Source organism: Lynx rufus, unplaced genomic scaffold (genome assembly GCF_022079265.1).
Source record: "Lynx rufus isolate CCGP_SWC_20201006 ecotype Redwood Valley unplaced genomic scaffold, mLynRuf1.p SCAF_3, whole genome shotgun sequence".
Lineage (NCBI taxonomy): Eukaryota > Metazoa > Chordata > Mammalia > Carnivora > Felidae > Lynx > Lynx rufus.
In genome coordinates, this window is record NW_025814845.1 from 66,574,247 (window position 1) to 66,590,180 (window position 15,934).

General features: G+C 38.6%; 1 protein-coding gene across 6 annotated transcripts in view; it reads right to left on the reverse strand.

Moving 5' to 3' along the window:
• Positions 1-15,934, reverse strand: part of WDFY3 (WD repeat and FYVE domain containing 3) — a 245,777-nt gene that overhangs the window by 49,140 nt on the left and 180,703 nt on the right. For all 6 annotated transcript variants that reach the window (XM_047090586.1, XM_047090584.1, XM_047090585.1 and 3 more), the window contains 7 exons: positions 13,922-14,082; positions 12,606-12,835; positions 10,952-11,061; positions 8,765-8,947; positions 7,702-7,859; positions 6,535-6,612; positions 4,439-4,666 (listed from right to left, as the gene is read on the reverse strand). In XM_047090586.1, the coding sequence (XP_046946542.1) occupies positions 4,439-4,666; positions 6,535-6,612; positions 7,702-7,859; positions 8,765-8,947; positions 10,952-11,061; positions 12,606-12,835; positions 13,922-14,082 (1,148 nt within the window). The remainder of the gene's footprint in view (positions 1-4,438; positions 4,667-6,534; positions 6,613-7,701; positions 7,860-8,764; positions 8,948-10,951; positions 11,062-12,605; positions 12,836-13,921; positions 14,083-15,934) is intronic.

Consider the following 15,934-nt stretch of genomic DNA (forward strand, 5'->3'; position numbering starts at 1 on the left):
CACAGAATTAAAACCTGGTTTTCATATCTAAATACAATTTTTTTAAAATGGCAAAATATGGAATCTTATTCTCCTTACTTAGGATTCAGAGTAATGACACAATTGCTTAAAAGCCCCTGATTTTTATATTTTCATCATATCCTCTGCTCACATCTTAACAACATCTACAACTGACATTACCACCTAAAATACAGAATTACAGGGGCACCGGGGTGGCTCAGTCAGTTGGGTGTCCAACTCGTGATTTCGGCTCAGGTCATAATCTCATGATTTGTGAAATCGAGCCCCAAGTCTGCTTGGGATTCTCTCTCTCTTCCCCCTCCCCCACTCACGAATGCACTTTCTCTCAAAAAAACTTTAATAAAAAATATAGAATTACAGTGCAATTTAGCATAGCTGTTTTAGTAATGGAAATTATCCCAAAAGGAAAGTCTTTTTTATTTTTATTTTGAGAGAAACAGAGACAGAGACAGTGTGAGTGGGAGGGGCAGAGAGAATCCCAAGCAGGCTCCTAACTGCCAGTGCAAAGCCCAACGCGGGGCTTGAACCCACAAACCGCAAGACCATGACCTGAACCAAAATCAAGTCTGATGATTAAACTACTGAGCCACCCAGACGCCCCCCAAAAGGAAAGTCTTAAACTTCAACAGCTCTCAGTTTCTACGGGATCCTTTCAAAAGGCTGGAAAGAGGCGTCCGAGTAATTTTGTAGCCCGAAGTTTACACTCCTTTTCTTGTAGAGCCCTCTCCCAAATTATATAAGTTTTAGGCCCAAATGTCATAATTTGGCTCTAGCCCTTTTTACTAGAAAAGTTTCAGAATTAGGAAAATTCTACAGAATGCTAAATGAGAAAGCAATGGAAAAGTCTATGATTTCAGGAGAAAGAGTGCTGATATGTCCATTCATTCAACACTGATTAAGTTCCTGATACTCTGTTAGCATTAGAGAGACAAAACCTAGCATACTGTTTCTGTCTGGAAGAAATTCACTGTTCACCAATAATGTCACAAAACCATCAAAGGTTAGAATCTCTTCTTTTTCAAAAGTGATTCAACTTCTGAGGAACTGTCATCCTATATACTATGTCTTACTCTACTACTTACTGGATGCACCCTAGAACTTCTCTACATTTTGATGCCTCCTCTGTGTAACTGGGAAAACAGTACTAACTATACTTCAGAGGACTGTGGTGAGATGTAATGAAACTGCACGTAAACTGCTCTGCAGAGCATCAAGCTCACTGTGCTTCGTAAGCACCTACTCTTCTTTTTTGATCTTATGATACAAGTCAGTAGGAGAGCAGCTGCTTCTACTTTTTGGAATCTTCTTTGCTGTAAACATTGCCAGACTGCATATTCCATAAAATAAAAGTGGACATTTAATGGCATTTTAAATTTACAAGAATTCTGAACTGGCAAAAACAAAATAATTAGTCATTCAGAAAATTTCATCACAGCAGATTCAGATTAACCTTGACTCGTGAATGGACTAAGCCACATAAATTCCACATTCTGTAACTGTCTCCCCTTCCCACCTGCTCTTTCCTTTTCTGTAAATGTATCTGCAGCCTTTCTTGACTGCCTTGTATTTCCCAATATGTAACCCATCTGGCTGAAAAATAAGTTCCATATGGTACATACTTATTTCTGAGACTGTTTAGATTTCTTAGGATGGTGAACGCCTTTGCTTACGTAAAATGCTAATGATACTAAGGTTGTAAGTGTGAACTTCAAATAGGTTATTTTGTTTTTATCTGATACGGAAGTTTAAATATACTTCTATAAAGTTGAATGACACTGTTATAAAGAAGGAAAGGAATAAACAATATAAAAATATGGTTATATAAGTAAAAAATATGCCTCAAAAGCATATGCCTCAGTTAAATAAAAATAGTGGGTTTGTCACATTTTTAGGAGAGCATATTTGTCTTATATTTTAGTATTCTTGAATGGATTCAATTTAAATGACTGTTGACTCAAGAAATATTTTATCAGATTGTTACAGGCTTAAAGTCTTAATTATTCACTTGAGGAAAAGATTAAGAATTAGAGACTGTATTGCTGGTTTGCTCAGACAAAAGTAGGTGCTAGTAAAAGGCTGCAAAATATGGGTGGATTTTAATTTTTTTTAATATGGTGTACTAGTATTAGAGATTATGGTGCTTTAAGTTACAGCTGTACCAAGTATGACATTCTTGACAGAATGGAATAGCTCTGGGAAAAGTGAACTTTAGGAAGTTATGTTGAAAAATCTTAACTATTTATTAGCAGGTCTAAGACCCATATTCTTTAAAAAATTTTTTTAAACATTTATTCATTTTGAGAGACAGAGAGCATGAGCATGGGAGGGGCAGAGAGAGAAAGAAGGAGACACAGAATCTGAAGCAGGCTCCAGGCTCTGAGCTGTCAGCACAGAGCCCAACACAAGGCTCAAACCCACGAACTGTGAGATCATGACCTGAGCTGAAGTCCGATGCTTAACCCACTGAGCCACCTAGAACCCCTATATATTCTAAGAAGTATGAGAACAGTAGTGAAATCAGTGGGTACAAAATAAATAGAGCCAGGGTTTTGGCAGGAAAAAAAGGGTCACTGGAACAATGCAAGCTTCCCTCACATTACAGAACCCAAACTACTTATTAGAAGATCCACGTTCTAAGCTTCTTTTATAAATCTTAGTTTATTTAATTGTCAAGAGAATCAAATATCAAGTCAAGAATGTATTTTAAAATATTTAAAATATTTAAAGTATTTAAACCATGAAAGGTTTTGAAATGAAGTTTTTAATACAATATAATAAAACTTCTACAGTTGGCAAATGTTTGATTCTAAACATTTTTAGAATTCTAAACATTTTGTATTAACCACATATCCAAAAACAAACCCCAAATATTCTTTAGTGATCTGTAGTGATCTGGGTTTCTAACTGGGTATAGGAGTTTACACTAGATTTATTTCAAAGACAGCTAAATACTGGAGTGAAACACAGCATGGAATACATTCCCTTGAGAGAGAGTCACCATTCTGTCTTCATGAAGCATAGTGTGATCAGATCCTTGGGGAGGAGGAAATTCTTAGAAGATGCTTTTCCAGACTGTATTCTTTTAAAAGCTACAATTTTAGTTTTTTTTAATTTAAATGAGATTAAAGGAAGATGTAAGAATTTTTCATCAAAAAGGAGTATAGATTAAGAACAAGTCACGAAACAGTGGTCTAAAAATCAGGAATTCTCTAGAGCTGTTCTGGTCTAGAATGGCAGCCACTGACCACATGAAGTGTGGCTAGTCCAAACACAGGGGTGCTCTCAAGTGTGAAATATGGACTTCATTTCAGAGACAAGGTACAAACACAGGTAAATGCCTCATAAATAATGTCTTTGCAATTGATTACACATTAAAACAACAGAATGAAGAAGCTGGATAAAATGACAGGTGAGACCCCCTTTCAGCTTCCAAAGCTGTGATTCTACAATAAACATGAGTTTTCTAAGGACAAAAGTGCACTTCGTTTTGGAGGCAAAGGATTACTGTTGGACACTGAAGAGTTGAATTACTATTTTGAAATGTTAAGAGGGTTTTCAGAATTGAACTCAGTGGATTTTATAGTCTTGTGGTTTCTCTTTTAAACTTGTAGTGGCTTTCTTGGGAAAGTACACTTTTCTTCTGTTTGTTTGCTTGTTTTTGTTTTTAAGTAGGCTCTACACCCAATGCGAGGCTTGAACTCACGACCAGGAACTGACTGAGCCAGCTAGCCACGCCCAGGAGAGTGTATTTCCCTAAACTTAAAAACACGATTCCTGTGCCATCATCGGCTTGGATGAAATTTTTCTAGTCCATGTGCAAAAGTCTGAAGAAAGGCTTTGGAAAGGGTGACTTCTCTGAATAAAAAGAACTTCTGCCGTGTTTTAAACCTGTGGAGTCCGTGATGAAGTTTCTTGATATACAGAGAAAGATACATATTCAGGCTATTATTCTTTAGCTGTTGTATTTCTTCAAAGGATACTGCTTAGTGCCACTGTTTATTTACGTAAGTCACTCGGAATGCTTTCTGGCACACAAATAAGCACCACAGAAGTACCTCTCTAATTTTAACCAACTGAGTCCTAACAGCTTTTGAGATGGGACTGTTACTTTCTCCATTTTAGGCACAAGGAAATGGAAACCTGGCGTGGCTCGTGGCCTGTCCCAGGTCACTCAGCGAGTGAAGTGGCAGAGGCTGGCTGGAAACCCTGGCAGTCGGCCCCAGAGCCTGTCACGGTGTCTCCTTGCTGCCTTGTTGCACTGCTTCATCCCACACCCACCACCCTGTGTTATCAATCTGACACTGTTTGCTGAAGTTCCTAAATTAGAGATTTTAGGTAAATGACCTGAGAGGAGAATGCTTGCCAAGAGGAAAAATTTCTTAAGAGCCATTACGAACATTTAACTCTGAATACTCACCGCCACGTTGGTCTCTTGCTCCGTTTCTGGCACATAAGGGTAATGGTTATAAAACATATCATTTCGCACCATTTTTTTCCTCATTCTGCAGGGCCCTTCTGTCATCTCCAACATCCATTTGTCTAGATGGGAACCGATGGGGGGGCCCCACAACCCTCGCTCCCGCAACAGTTCGTACTCGATCTGGCACCACTCCTCTGTCACGTACTTCAGGGCATTTTGCTGGCGCTACGGGGAGGGGGTCCAGGTTGGTTTTCAAGCAAAAGTGGGAGCAATAATTAAAAGTCTACAAATAACTTAAAACCAAGTTAATATTTGGAAACAAAACCAGTATATACCATTTCAGTCAATAGTATATAAGTAAAATTACATTTATTTGTTGTTCTATAACAATAAAATTGTTAAAAAAACATCAGGCTACTAATTTTGTGAGAAGGTACGGTTTTTATGGTGGCCAAAGTGATTACTTTAGCACCAAGTGAATGACAGATATGTACAAGGCAGAGTGTGCAGTGCCTTATGAAAATACACTGAAATGGTTAGTTCAGTGTAAGTTAATGGATAAACACAGTAACTTAAGGATGAGACCCCTTCCCACCCTCAAGTTATAAAACAGGTAGGTACTAGAACCTGGATAGGAGAAAATCTAGTGAATCAGATCAAGAAATACTGCCAGCACACCACATTACTGCTAAACTTGGTAACATTTCCAAAAATTTTAGGTAAAGAATATAAACATGCAGTTCTGGTAAATAACTTGATATTCATAGTAGAATAAAAGAAAAACCATTTTCAGTTGGCCACTGGGATAGATCCAAACCACTTTACTTAAAAGAAAATTTCTTGGGGCGCCTGGGTGGCGCAGTCGGTTAAGCGTCCGACTTCAGCCAGGTCACGATCTCGCGGTCCGGGAGTTCGAGCCCCGCGTCGGGCTCTGGGCTGATGGCTCAGAGCCTGGAGCCTGTTTCCGATTCTGTGTCTCCCTCTCTCTCTGCCCCTCCCCCGTTCATGCTCTGTCTCTCTCTGTCCCAAAAATAAATAAACGTTGAAAAAAAAAATTTAAAGAAAATTTCTGAATTGGTATAACTTCTTGGTATATATCAAATATCAAGACATATAGCACATTAAAAATTTTTTTTTTAATGTTTATTTATGTTTGAGAGACAGAGAGTGAGCGGGTGAGGGGCAGAGAGAGAGGGAGACACAGAATCTGAAGCAGGCTCCAGGCTCCAAGCTGTCAGCACAGAGCCCGATGCGGGGCTCAAACTCATGAACTGTGAGTTCATGACCTGAGCGAAGTCGGACGCTTGACCAACTGAGCCACCCAGGCGCCCCAAGACGTATTGCACATTTAATGATTGATGGAATAGAAGAATACAGTATCAATCTAAGAATAAAGATCTCTTTCTACAACTAACAGTGAAGATTACGGAATGAATAATCTTGAAGTTACATAATATCATAGTAGTATTTAATGTATTCTTGGTGGGGAGGTCAATACCCTGTAACAAATAGCTAGTGTATGCTCCTAAAATATTAGCAATTCAGCATTCAGAAATCTTTAATAGATCTAAATCAGCCATTTTGGAAATAAAATATTTAGGATAAGTTTTTGAGTAATCATGAATTCACCAAGAGGATTTCACTGAATTTATTTCTTACCAACATAATCACTAAGTGACTATAAGAAAAAAAAAATTATTTCATCTTCAAGTTTTTTTTGAATTTTAAGAGACTTTTCAGAGACTTTGATGCATATTTTCATAGTCTCTTTGTTAAGTCTGAGAGAGATTTTCTTGTATTTTAATATTTATTAGGAACAACACATGCAATATGTCAGTACCATTGACATTAATGGTATTTAGTTGTGATTTCCAGTTTGTTGTTTTTTGCAATGCCATCTGCTTCTAGAAAGTTCAAATTTTTCTGTCTTAAAACCAATGGCCAAAGTAGCTGGCAGGGATAATTTAAAACATCATCTGATGATGAACGCAGTTCAGTAACTTACTCTTCGGGTTAAAAAAGTATCATGAGAAACAGTCTTTTCTCAGTCAAGGAACACAAAACAAACCTTTATTATAGTTACGAATTCTTACCTCCTGATATTCCTTATATTGTGTATCTACTAAGTCACGGACAACAGCAATATGTGTAAACATCCACTGAGAAATCTCCTAACAATGGATGGAAAATGAGATGTTAATATTTCATGGATTGCCTGAAAAAATGCTAACTAGCCTTAAAATAATGCCAAATTATTTATTAAATTAATATTCTGCTAAAGGCACAACTACAAAATAAACAAAACCCTAAAAGATTAATTATCTGATGAATCTAATGGAGGCTTGCATGATGGACACAGATCCACTCCCAGCCCTCCCCTGCTCAATGCCCCTTCAAGGACACGCTTGCTCCTACAGCCTTTGAGAGCACCATCAGCACCTTCAGGGATCACCACAGCTGCAGAGAACTGCCAGGGAACCCCAAACCTAATGATGGGGTGATTTGGAGGCAGGCAAGTTCAGCTATTTCAGCTCAGTACAGGTCAACTGGGGCAGGCCATTTTGGCCCCAAAGCTCCACTTAGGTCAGTTCAGGCTAGACCTGCCTTGTAACCTAGTGTTTCCCTGTGATCAATTCTGCTTCCTTTCTTACCCTTCCACAAATATGGACCACAAGGGCACCTGTAATAAACACCTTGCACCAAACTCCCTCTAGGTGTGCTTCCTGGAGAACCTGGCCTAACACATGGAATGTGTGAATGATACATATTGTTTCTCTCAGACCCTCACAGCTGCCTAAGATTCTGGGATGGTAGAGGAAGTATGATGAAGAAGCAATTAACATAGGTAGAGGAGTTTTGAAAAAATCAATCACAGATATATATGACAAGGTACTAAAGAACAAAAAAACCATCTTGTTCTTCTACTGCTTTAAAATTTATATAATTATCAGTAACAAAATTATTGGAAGTTTGGAAAAACTGGGAAAGATTACCCACTGTCTGATCACAGATCAGTATCTGGATGTCACGTCCAGTTATGAAGTGGTTGTGCATACACAACACTCAGAACGCAATTTTATCATAGACAGTTGGGAGACGTTCTCATTATGTGGGTTCTTCTCTCTTCTAAAGCAACAATGCAGAAAAGTTGTACTTCAAATCACATGCTTGTACATGTTAAATGTATTGTATGAAACACTACAACTAAACCTTGAAATACAGATTTCTGATAGTACCATCGATGAAGCTAAACAACGTACCTGGGTGGAAAGACTGTGTTTGTTAAGACCACTTTCCTTTCGATTCCTTCTTGATCCTGTTAACTTGGAAAGACCAAAACCACTGCTCACGCGGGACAATTTGGATTGCGTGGTGGGCGCTAGAGCTTCTCCTCGACTTATGCATTTCTTCTCGTGGGCTGTGAAATTAAAATTACATGACTTTGCAATTTCTCCATGTATTTCTCAGTCTTACTTTTAACACTTTTGTGTCATGGTTACAAACCACAATTTTGTAGTTATGAAAAGCAGCTGACATTACAGACACAGACATTCTCTTAGATATCACACACTTACATGGAAAACTGCTTGGGAATTACTGTACTAGTTGAATTTACATTTGGCTGAAGCCTCACAGCTCTGCAGTAATACGCAAACTTACTTTAACTGCATTCAGTTTCTGTGTTAACAACAATTCACAACCCCCTATCTAAAATATTTGGTGCTGCATATACTCTGGAATGTAGAATGTTTTGGATTTTAAAAAAGTGATACGGTACATACACTATATATTATATAGTACCAACAGAAGGTCAATGACAGTAAACCATAAAATGAACAAATTAATATTTCTGCAGCAAAATGTGTGAATATTTATACTAAGTAGGATAAATCAAGATAGGTTAGGTTTTGCTAACAAGTGATTTTGGGCACCAAATTCCTGAAAAAACCTTGGATTTTCAGGGCTTTTTGAATTTCAGAATTACAGAAGAGGGATTATGGATTTGTAGACAAGATGGTGACCATAATGAACATCTGCAGGCAGAGTATTATTTACAAATTTATAAATGGCAGAGGGGTAGGTAACACACCTCAGATTTAAAAAAAAAACAAAAAAAAAACAAAAAAAAACAAACAACAAAAAAAAACCTGAGGGAAAAAAAAGCCAAATCTCAACATAACCATTCTAGAATGGCTGTTAACTTTCACTTTTGCCGCCATAAGACCCTTTTGGGATAGTTTTAATTACGTATCTAAAGTGTACCCACAGACAACAGTCACATGTAAAATCTCTTGTTCATATCATCTCTGAGGACTCTCTTACCCAGATGATTCTGCCAACACTTTAAACCAGCTTCTTCAATGAGCGGCCTTGCTATAGCTATGTCCACATGACCCCTCTCGTTCACAGGTAGAGTGACTTTGAAAAGCTCCTCCAAGGCTTGTTTCTTACTATGAATTAATTCAGTCCAAACTCTGTTGACAGCTTTTATAAGAAGCTGACGCCCTAGGAAATGGAAAAAAGCAACTTATCAAAAACACAATATAAAGGTAGTTAGTAATTTTCTTCATGTTTTACATCTAAGAATCTCATCTAGGGTACTTAGTTGTCAAAAAAAAAAAGCTTCATATCATATTAAGCTCAGTAAAAATTATTATTCAGATAACCAAAACAGTGGTTGGTTACTTGGAGAACTTAAGAAATATATATGTTCATGGGGCACCTGGGTGGCTCAGTTAGTTAAGCATCAAACTTTGGCTCAGGTCATGATCTCATAGTTCGTGTTTTTAAGCTCCACATTGGGCTCTGTGCTGACAGCTCAGAGCCTGGAGCCTGCTTCAGATTCTCTCTGCCCCTCCCCTGCTTACACTGTGTCTCTGTCTCTCAAAAATAAACATTAAAAAAAATTTAAAAATATATATTCATATGTATGCAAAAGACTGCATGTTTACTTATAAAACTAGAAATTGAATACACAGAAATTTTATTGTCTAGCTTCTTCTATGTAAAAACTTACCCCCATTTAAAAATAATTTTTAAATCTGTTTAAGTGGAAAATTAAGTTACTTGTTCCTAAATTTGCAAAAGGAAAAAGAGAAAAAATATTTGAAAAGAATATTTATATTTACTATTAAATTGCATCTTACTAAGGATTCCTTGCTCATTTGTCTGACTCCTGCTCTAGACCAATCTTTACCAAGCATCAGAGTCACCTGAATGGCCTGTTAAAACAGACTGCTGGTCTCCATGCCCAGAGTTTCTGATTCAGTAGATCTGAGTGGGGCCAGAGAATCTGTTTTTCTAACAAGCTCTCAAATGATGCTGATGTGGTTAGTCTGCTTTGAGAACCAACGTTCTAAACTGTTAGTTCCGTGTGGGGTGAAAACAGTCACTGTTCCTCAGTGTCTGGGCTTCAAAAATGTGTTAGTGAAAGCAAACAGAGTAAATTAATGCATAAATGAATGAAAGAGTGAGTGTTGGCCTTCCAAAGGATAAAGTCATATGCTAAACCACCACACTGTATGGCTGGGGAGACCAACACTACTGTAAGTTATCTGACTTTTCTATGGACCAACATGGAAATTAGAAATCAATCCACCCCAAAGACTTTAATGCACAATACTTCTAAAAATCAGTGGGAAAACTAGATTAAAAGAGAACAAAAACGGTAGTAGTGGGGCACCTGGGTGGCTCAGTCGGTTAAGTGTCGGACCCTTGATTTTGGCTCAGATCATGATCCCATAGGAGATCAAGCCTGGAGTTGGGCTCTGTGCTGGGCATGGAGCCTGCTTGAGATTTTCTCTCTCCCTCTGCCCTTCCCCTGCTTGCTCCCACTTTCTCTTTCTCAAAAAAAAAAAAAAAAAAAAAAAAAAAAAAAGAGTAGTGACAACCTGTCTCAAGCAGTATTTGTCTCTAATGTGACATGTCTGACACTACCAATAGGCAGCTCTCTTAATGGCAAATGCCAAGTCAGTATTTGCACCACTAGCTGTGCAAAGGTAAATAAATATCAAGTCTCCCAGTGTTACCATGAAATGCTGAGGGCTAGCAATATCAGCGGTTAGTGGTTTACCCATCTTGGCATAAGGAGAGCTACAGCTACCAGGTTGATTTAGATGTTGGTGGGCATATAGGTGTGGATTCAGGTGTGACCTACTGGGGGGCTGGTTGTCAATGCTGACAGTTTCTCAAGTGAGGTTTTTAAAATTTTTTTAATGTTTATTATTTTTGAGAGACACAGAGAGCGCCAGCCAGTGGGGGAGGGCAGAGAGAGGGAGACCCAGAATCTGAAGCAGGCTCCCGGCTCCGAGCTGTCAGCACAGAGCCCGATGCGGGGCTTGAACCCACAAACTGCGAGATCATGACCTGAGCCGAAGTCGGACACTTAGCCGACCAAACCACCCAGCCGTCTCTTAAGTGAGTTTTTTTGGAAGAGGGCAGGGTGTATCTTAAAACTTGGAAATGAAGGAGTGGGGAGAGAAAAGGAAGAAAACATATTGAGGCAATTACCTTCACTAATATCTTGGCTGTAACCACCATCTGGTTCAATGTCAGAGGGTATCATAATGTGCCATGTAGTCATGCGGGCTTCTGCTTCCAGTCCGAACCCATCCACGTTGCTGAAAAATTCCAGTTTAAACTATATGAAGGAAATGACTGTAGCTGAAAACCATAATGACCAAGTATACCTCTGCAGACACAGGTAAATGCGGGCTCTATTACAAAGTTCCATAATCGGCAGACAGACATTCAGCAGATGCACAAAACAGAACTTCCTACTTTAGCATAAAAATGCCATTTAAAGGGGTGATCTCACAAACCCACTTGACTAACTGTAATTAAAAAGACACAACAGCACTGAGATGCCTTCTGATCACTATTAACATTTTTACCTAAAAATTATAAAAAGGTCATTTAAGAACATTCTGCTCATATGTCTATGTACCACCTCCCTCCAGTCTCTTATGCCACCATTTTTGCTTCAGTGGCAGTCAATTACTTGCAGTTTCCCCTAAGTGCCACATTCTTGCCTCCTCCAGGGCAATCATACAGATGGCTCCTTCTTCCTACATCACTCTTATCCCCTTTGGAGGGCTAACCTCCTCCTTAACCATGTTCAAGTTGTAACTCGGCAGGTGTCTCCTCCAGTTAGGGGCATGTGTTCCATGCTCCCAAAGCACCATGCTTCTAGCACAGCACTTAGCACCCAGACCAGTCTTGCTTACTTCTATCTTTACTCCTAGACTGCATATTCCAAAACCCCACCATGGGTTCCTTCTTGCTCACATTTCATCCCAGTCCCTAATTCAACGCCCGGCCCCAGCAGACACTGAATACGTATTTGTCAAAGCAATCAATGGAAAAATACTAATTTCACCCATTTAACATATACCACTGCATTTATTTATTGCATTCTTTTCACCTCTCTTAACCTCCAACAATGTGTATTTTGTTTATTTTAAAAGTAAACTTTGGGGAGCCTGGGTGGCTCAGTCAGTTATGCGTCTGACTCTTGGTTTAGGCTCAGGTCATGATCTCATGGTTTGTGGGTTTGAGTCCTGCATCGGGCTCTGTGTTGACAGTGTGGAGCCTGCTTGGAGTTCTCTTTCTCTCTCTCTCTCTCTCTCTCCTGCTCTCTCTACCCCTCCACCACTCACGCTGTCTCTGTCTCTCTCAAAATTTAAAAAAAAAAAAAAAAAAAAAAAAGTGAACTTTCTTCTTTTAAAATTATACATGTGGGGGCACCGGGGTGGCTTGGTTGGTTAAGTATCTGACTCTTGATGGCGGCTCGGGTCATGATCTCATGGTTTGTGAGATGGAGCTCTGAGTCAGGCTCTGTGCTGTCAGCTTGGGATTGACACTGTCTCTCCCTCTCCCTCTGCCTTTCCCCTGCTCACATGCTTTCTGTCTCTCAAAATTAAGAAATAAAAACTTAAGTTATATATGTGACATAAGGTGATTAATGACCAATTTAAAGATACAGAAAATTAAAGAATACTCATTTTGTTGCAAAAATGTAACCCTTGTCTTTCATATTTTCCACGGAGTTTTAAAACTGAGATTTAAAAAAAAAATGTTACTATCAAAAAAGTAGGACAAAGAGTTCTGGTGGAAAAATATCAAAGATAAATTCAAGGTGGCAAACCGAACATTAAAAAGTTACCTTCCAACATGTAGATTAATAAGGCAGTGAGCCAGACAGCTAATGAATTCCTGGTCGTGGTTCCCAGGTCCCAGGATCAAGTTCCTGTTTACAGTCAGGACCCTGAGCGAATCTAGGAGTGCCACTTGCTGTGGAACGGTTTTGTGTGCCCGTGAGAACTGGTACAAGATGGTCCTATTGAGGCAGTGATAAACCGCATCAAGTGACAATCCCTGTGATCTTCTTTTTGACTAAAGATAATGAAAGATACTTTATTTAGTAGAATGGACAGAAATAAAAGATCCGCGTATCATTCGCACAGAAACATTAGGTTTATTATGTACCAAATGCCATGCTCAGCACAGGCGTGCTAAGCTACAAACCAAAAAGCTTTTGCTAATATGAGGTTCAGATCCCAAGAGAGCCACATACATAATTTAGTGAGATGAGAGCTACACCCCCCAGTGAGGAGAGCTGCTACCACTCCTGTGGGCAGAGCAGCCTGCCAGAGGACACGAGGAAGTGCCATCCGGGGAGAAGGTCCTACCACTAAAGTCGCGTGAGGGGGAGTGATCTCCACTCAAAACTACTGAAGAAACAAACACAACGAACCTAAAATGTTAGTAAAAAACTTCTTTTGACATTCTCATTTCATTTCCTCACTTGCAAAGTTTTCTCTTTGGCATACATACAAATTTAACGCTTAAAAAAATTCTTAGGTCGCATGAAAGAATCTGTGCACCATATGCTAATAACACACAATAGTGGCATTTCCCAGTTTCCACATTAAGTGTTGAGTAAGATTAATCACTTGTGCCAAACCAGGCCAACATTCTTTAGTCAAAGATAACACACACACACACATACTCTAAAATGACATCTTCAAAGAACTACAGTGAATTTTGTGAAGATTCAATTACAAGGAGAAAATATGCCTTTAATATCAACTCTTCCTGCTCTCTAAATCTTTACACACAAATATATCATACTGTAAAAATAAAACAAAAAAACCTCATCAAATTGTACTGACTTAAGGTATTTAAACCAAAAGGAAGCTATCTGGGTGGCAAAGAGCAGTGTCAGTGGGGAGGTCAGGGAGAGCCCACAGCTTGAGGGAACTTAGGCAACTTTACAAGGGACACACTGGCACCAGCTATGGGTAAGGAAGGGAAGGGCTACAAATCGACAGTTTTTATTCACTTTCAATACGGTGAGCTTTATGGTAAATGTTAACATTATCTTATTAGTTACATTTATTTCCAATAATTTTGACATATTAGGAAAAGTTTTTCAATAGGAAAACATGTACTCTAAAACTAATAGTGAAATTGGGTTACCTGTGCAATTAGTTGAATTATAAAATCTATAAGAAGTTTAGATTCTTTGTTGAACATGCCTTGCCAAAGCTTGTCCACCACACGTTGTGTGAAATAAAACACATTGTTCACCAATACCTGGTAGCTTCCTCCACTGGTAATAGGCAGAGATGCATCTTCCCCTAAATTCAAGCAGGAAAAAAAAAATATCTAAGAAAATTGAATCAACCAGCCTAAGACCAGAATCTCAAACAAATGAGGCTAAGGCAAAACGAATTCATCTACTACATTTAGAAATAAGACCACTAGCTCTAATGTACTACTTTAAGAAAATGATGTTCATGGCCAGAAATCATGACAAATGTTGGAAGAAATCATTTCTGCAGGATAAAAGAGTTATGGATTCAAAGTATGAAGTCTCTTATTGCTTTGAGAACATCTGTGATGAGCAAATAGTTCCTCAACTTAAAATGGCAGTGACAGAGGATCTCTGAGAAAAAAGCTGTCAGGTTATTAGTTGTGAATCGATTCTGTGCGACAATAAAGGGTAAAACAAACAAACAAAACTCAAGTTGCGATTATACCTTTAAGCACAATGAAGTACTATACGCATTAAAGAGGTTCACAACAACTGTGAAAAATAAACTACAATCAGCGCTGGTGGGGCCAAGAGGCACCTTTCCCTCCCTACACCTCCCTCCACGATTACCTTCACTACTCTTTCTCTTCAAAAAGCTACTGAGGCGCCTGGGTGGCTCAGTCCGCTGCGTGTCGGACTCTTGATTTCAGCTCAGGTCACGATCTCACGGTCATGGGATCAGGCCCCAGGCTGGGCTCTACACCTGAGCGTGGAGCCTGCTTGGGATTCTCTCTCTTCTCTGCCCCTCCCCACTCTTTCAAAATAAATAAACTTTTTCTTTTTTTTTAAAGCTACGCAAGTGCTTTCAGTGCACTTGCTGTGTATGTACTACTTCAAGACTAATCCTCCTAACCAAAATTCCCTCTGTAAGCCCCTCCTTTCTAGAAATTCTGGAGCCCCACTGATTGTGATTATTATTCCCACCTAACTCTAACTCCATTATGCAAAACTCTTCATTTTATGCCTTTGCATAGTAAAACTGATACTGTGTAAGTTTTTCTCAAGTAATAAAAACAAACACAAAAGTTTGACCTGACACTATGCTCTGAGAATTGCATGTTAAGACAATACTAAAGATTTCTTGGCAGATTTACTCTAAAACAAAACAAAACAAAACAAAACAAAACAAACAAACAAAAAAACTTTAATAGCATGGAAGTTCTTTGATTAATATTACTGGGAACTCAAGTAGCAAATATGTTAAATCTCTCCTTTTTTTTCTCCTTTAAATTCTATCATTATTTTACATATAAAAATTAGCTCCACTGTAAATGTATCCAGTTTTGTATTTTTATTGTAACTAGATATAGACATATAGAAAAAACATCTTTATGTGTTTTGAATTTATGTACTGGGTGCCATCCTAAAGAATAACATATACATACCTCTGACCTAACAACTCTACTCACAGATATATATCTAACAGGCAGGTAGAAATATTGCACACACATGTGGCTCATAGGAACAAGCAGCTTTATTTCTAGCTGTTTCAACCTTGAAACTACTAAATGTCCAACAACAACAAAATGGATACATTTTTATATATGCATATGACAGAATACTATCATATTCTAGTGATGAAAATAAATGGACTCTTGCTACAGGCAACAGCATGGACAAATCTCACAAACATGTTGAGTATTAGAAGCTAGACCACAAAGAATACATGTTGTATGATTCCATTTATAAAGTTCAAAAGCATGCAAAATCAATCTGTTGTTTTAGAAGTTGGGACAGTGCCTCCGTGAGCAGTAACTGTGTCAGGGCAGGAGGGACGTTTCTGGGGGTGTCTGTAATGCATTCCTATCTGAGTGCTCTTTTTCTTTTTTTTTTTTTAATCTCAGTGGTCTCATACAGGCGTGATGTCTGGGTGGTAATTCATGGAGCTCTATGCT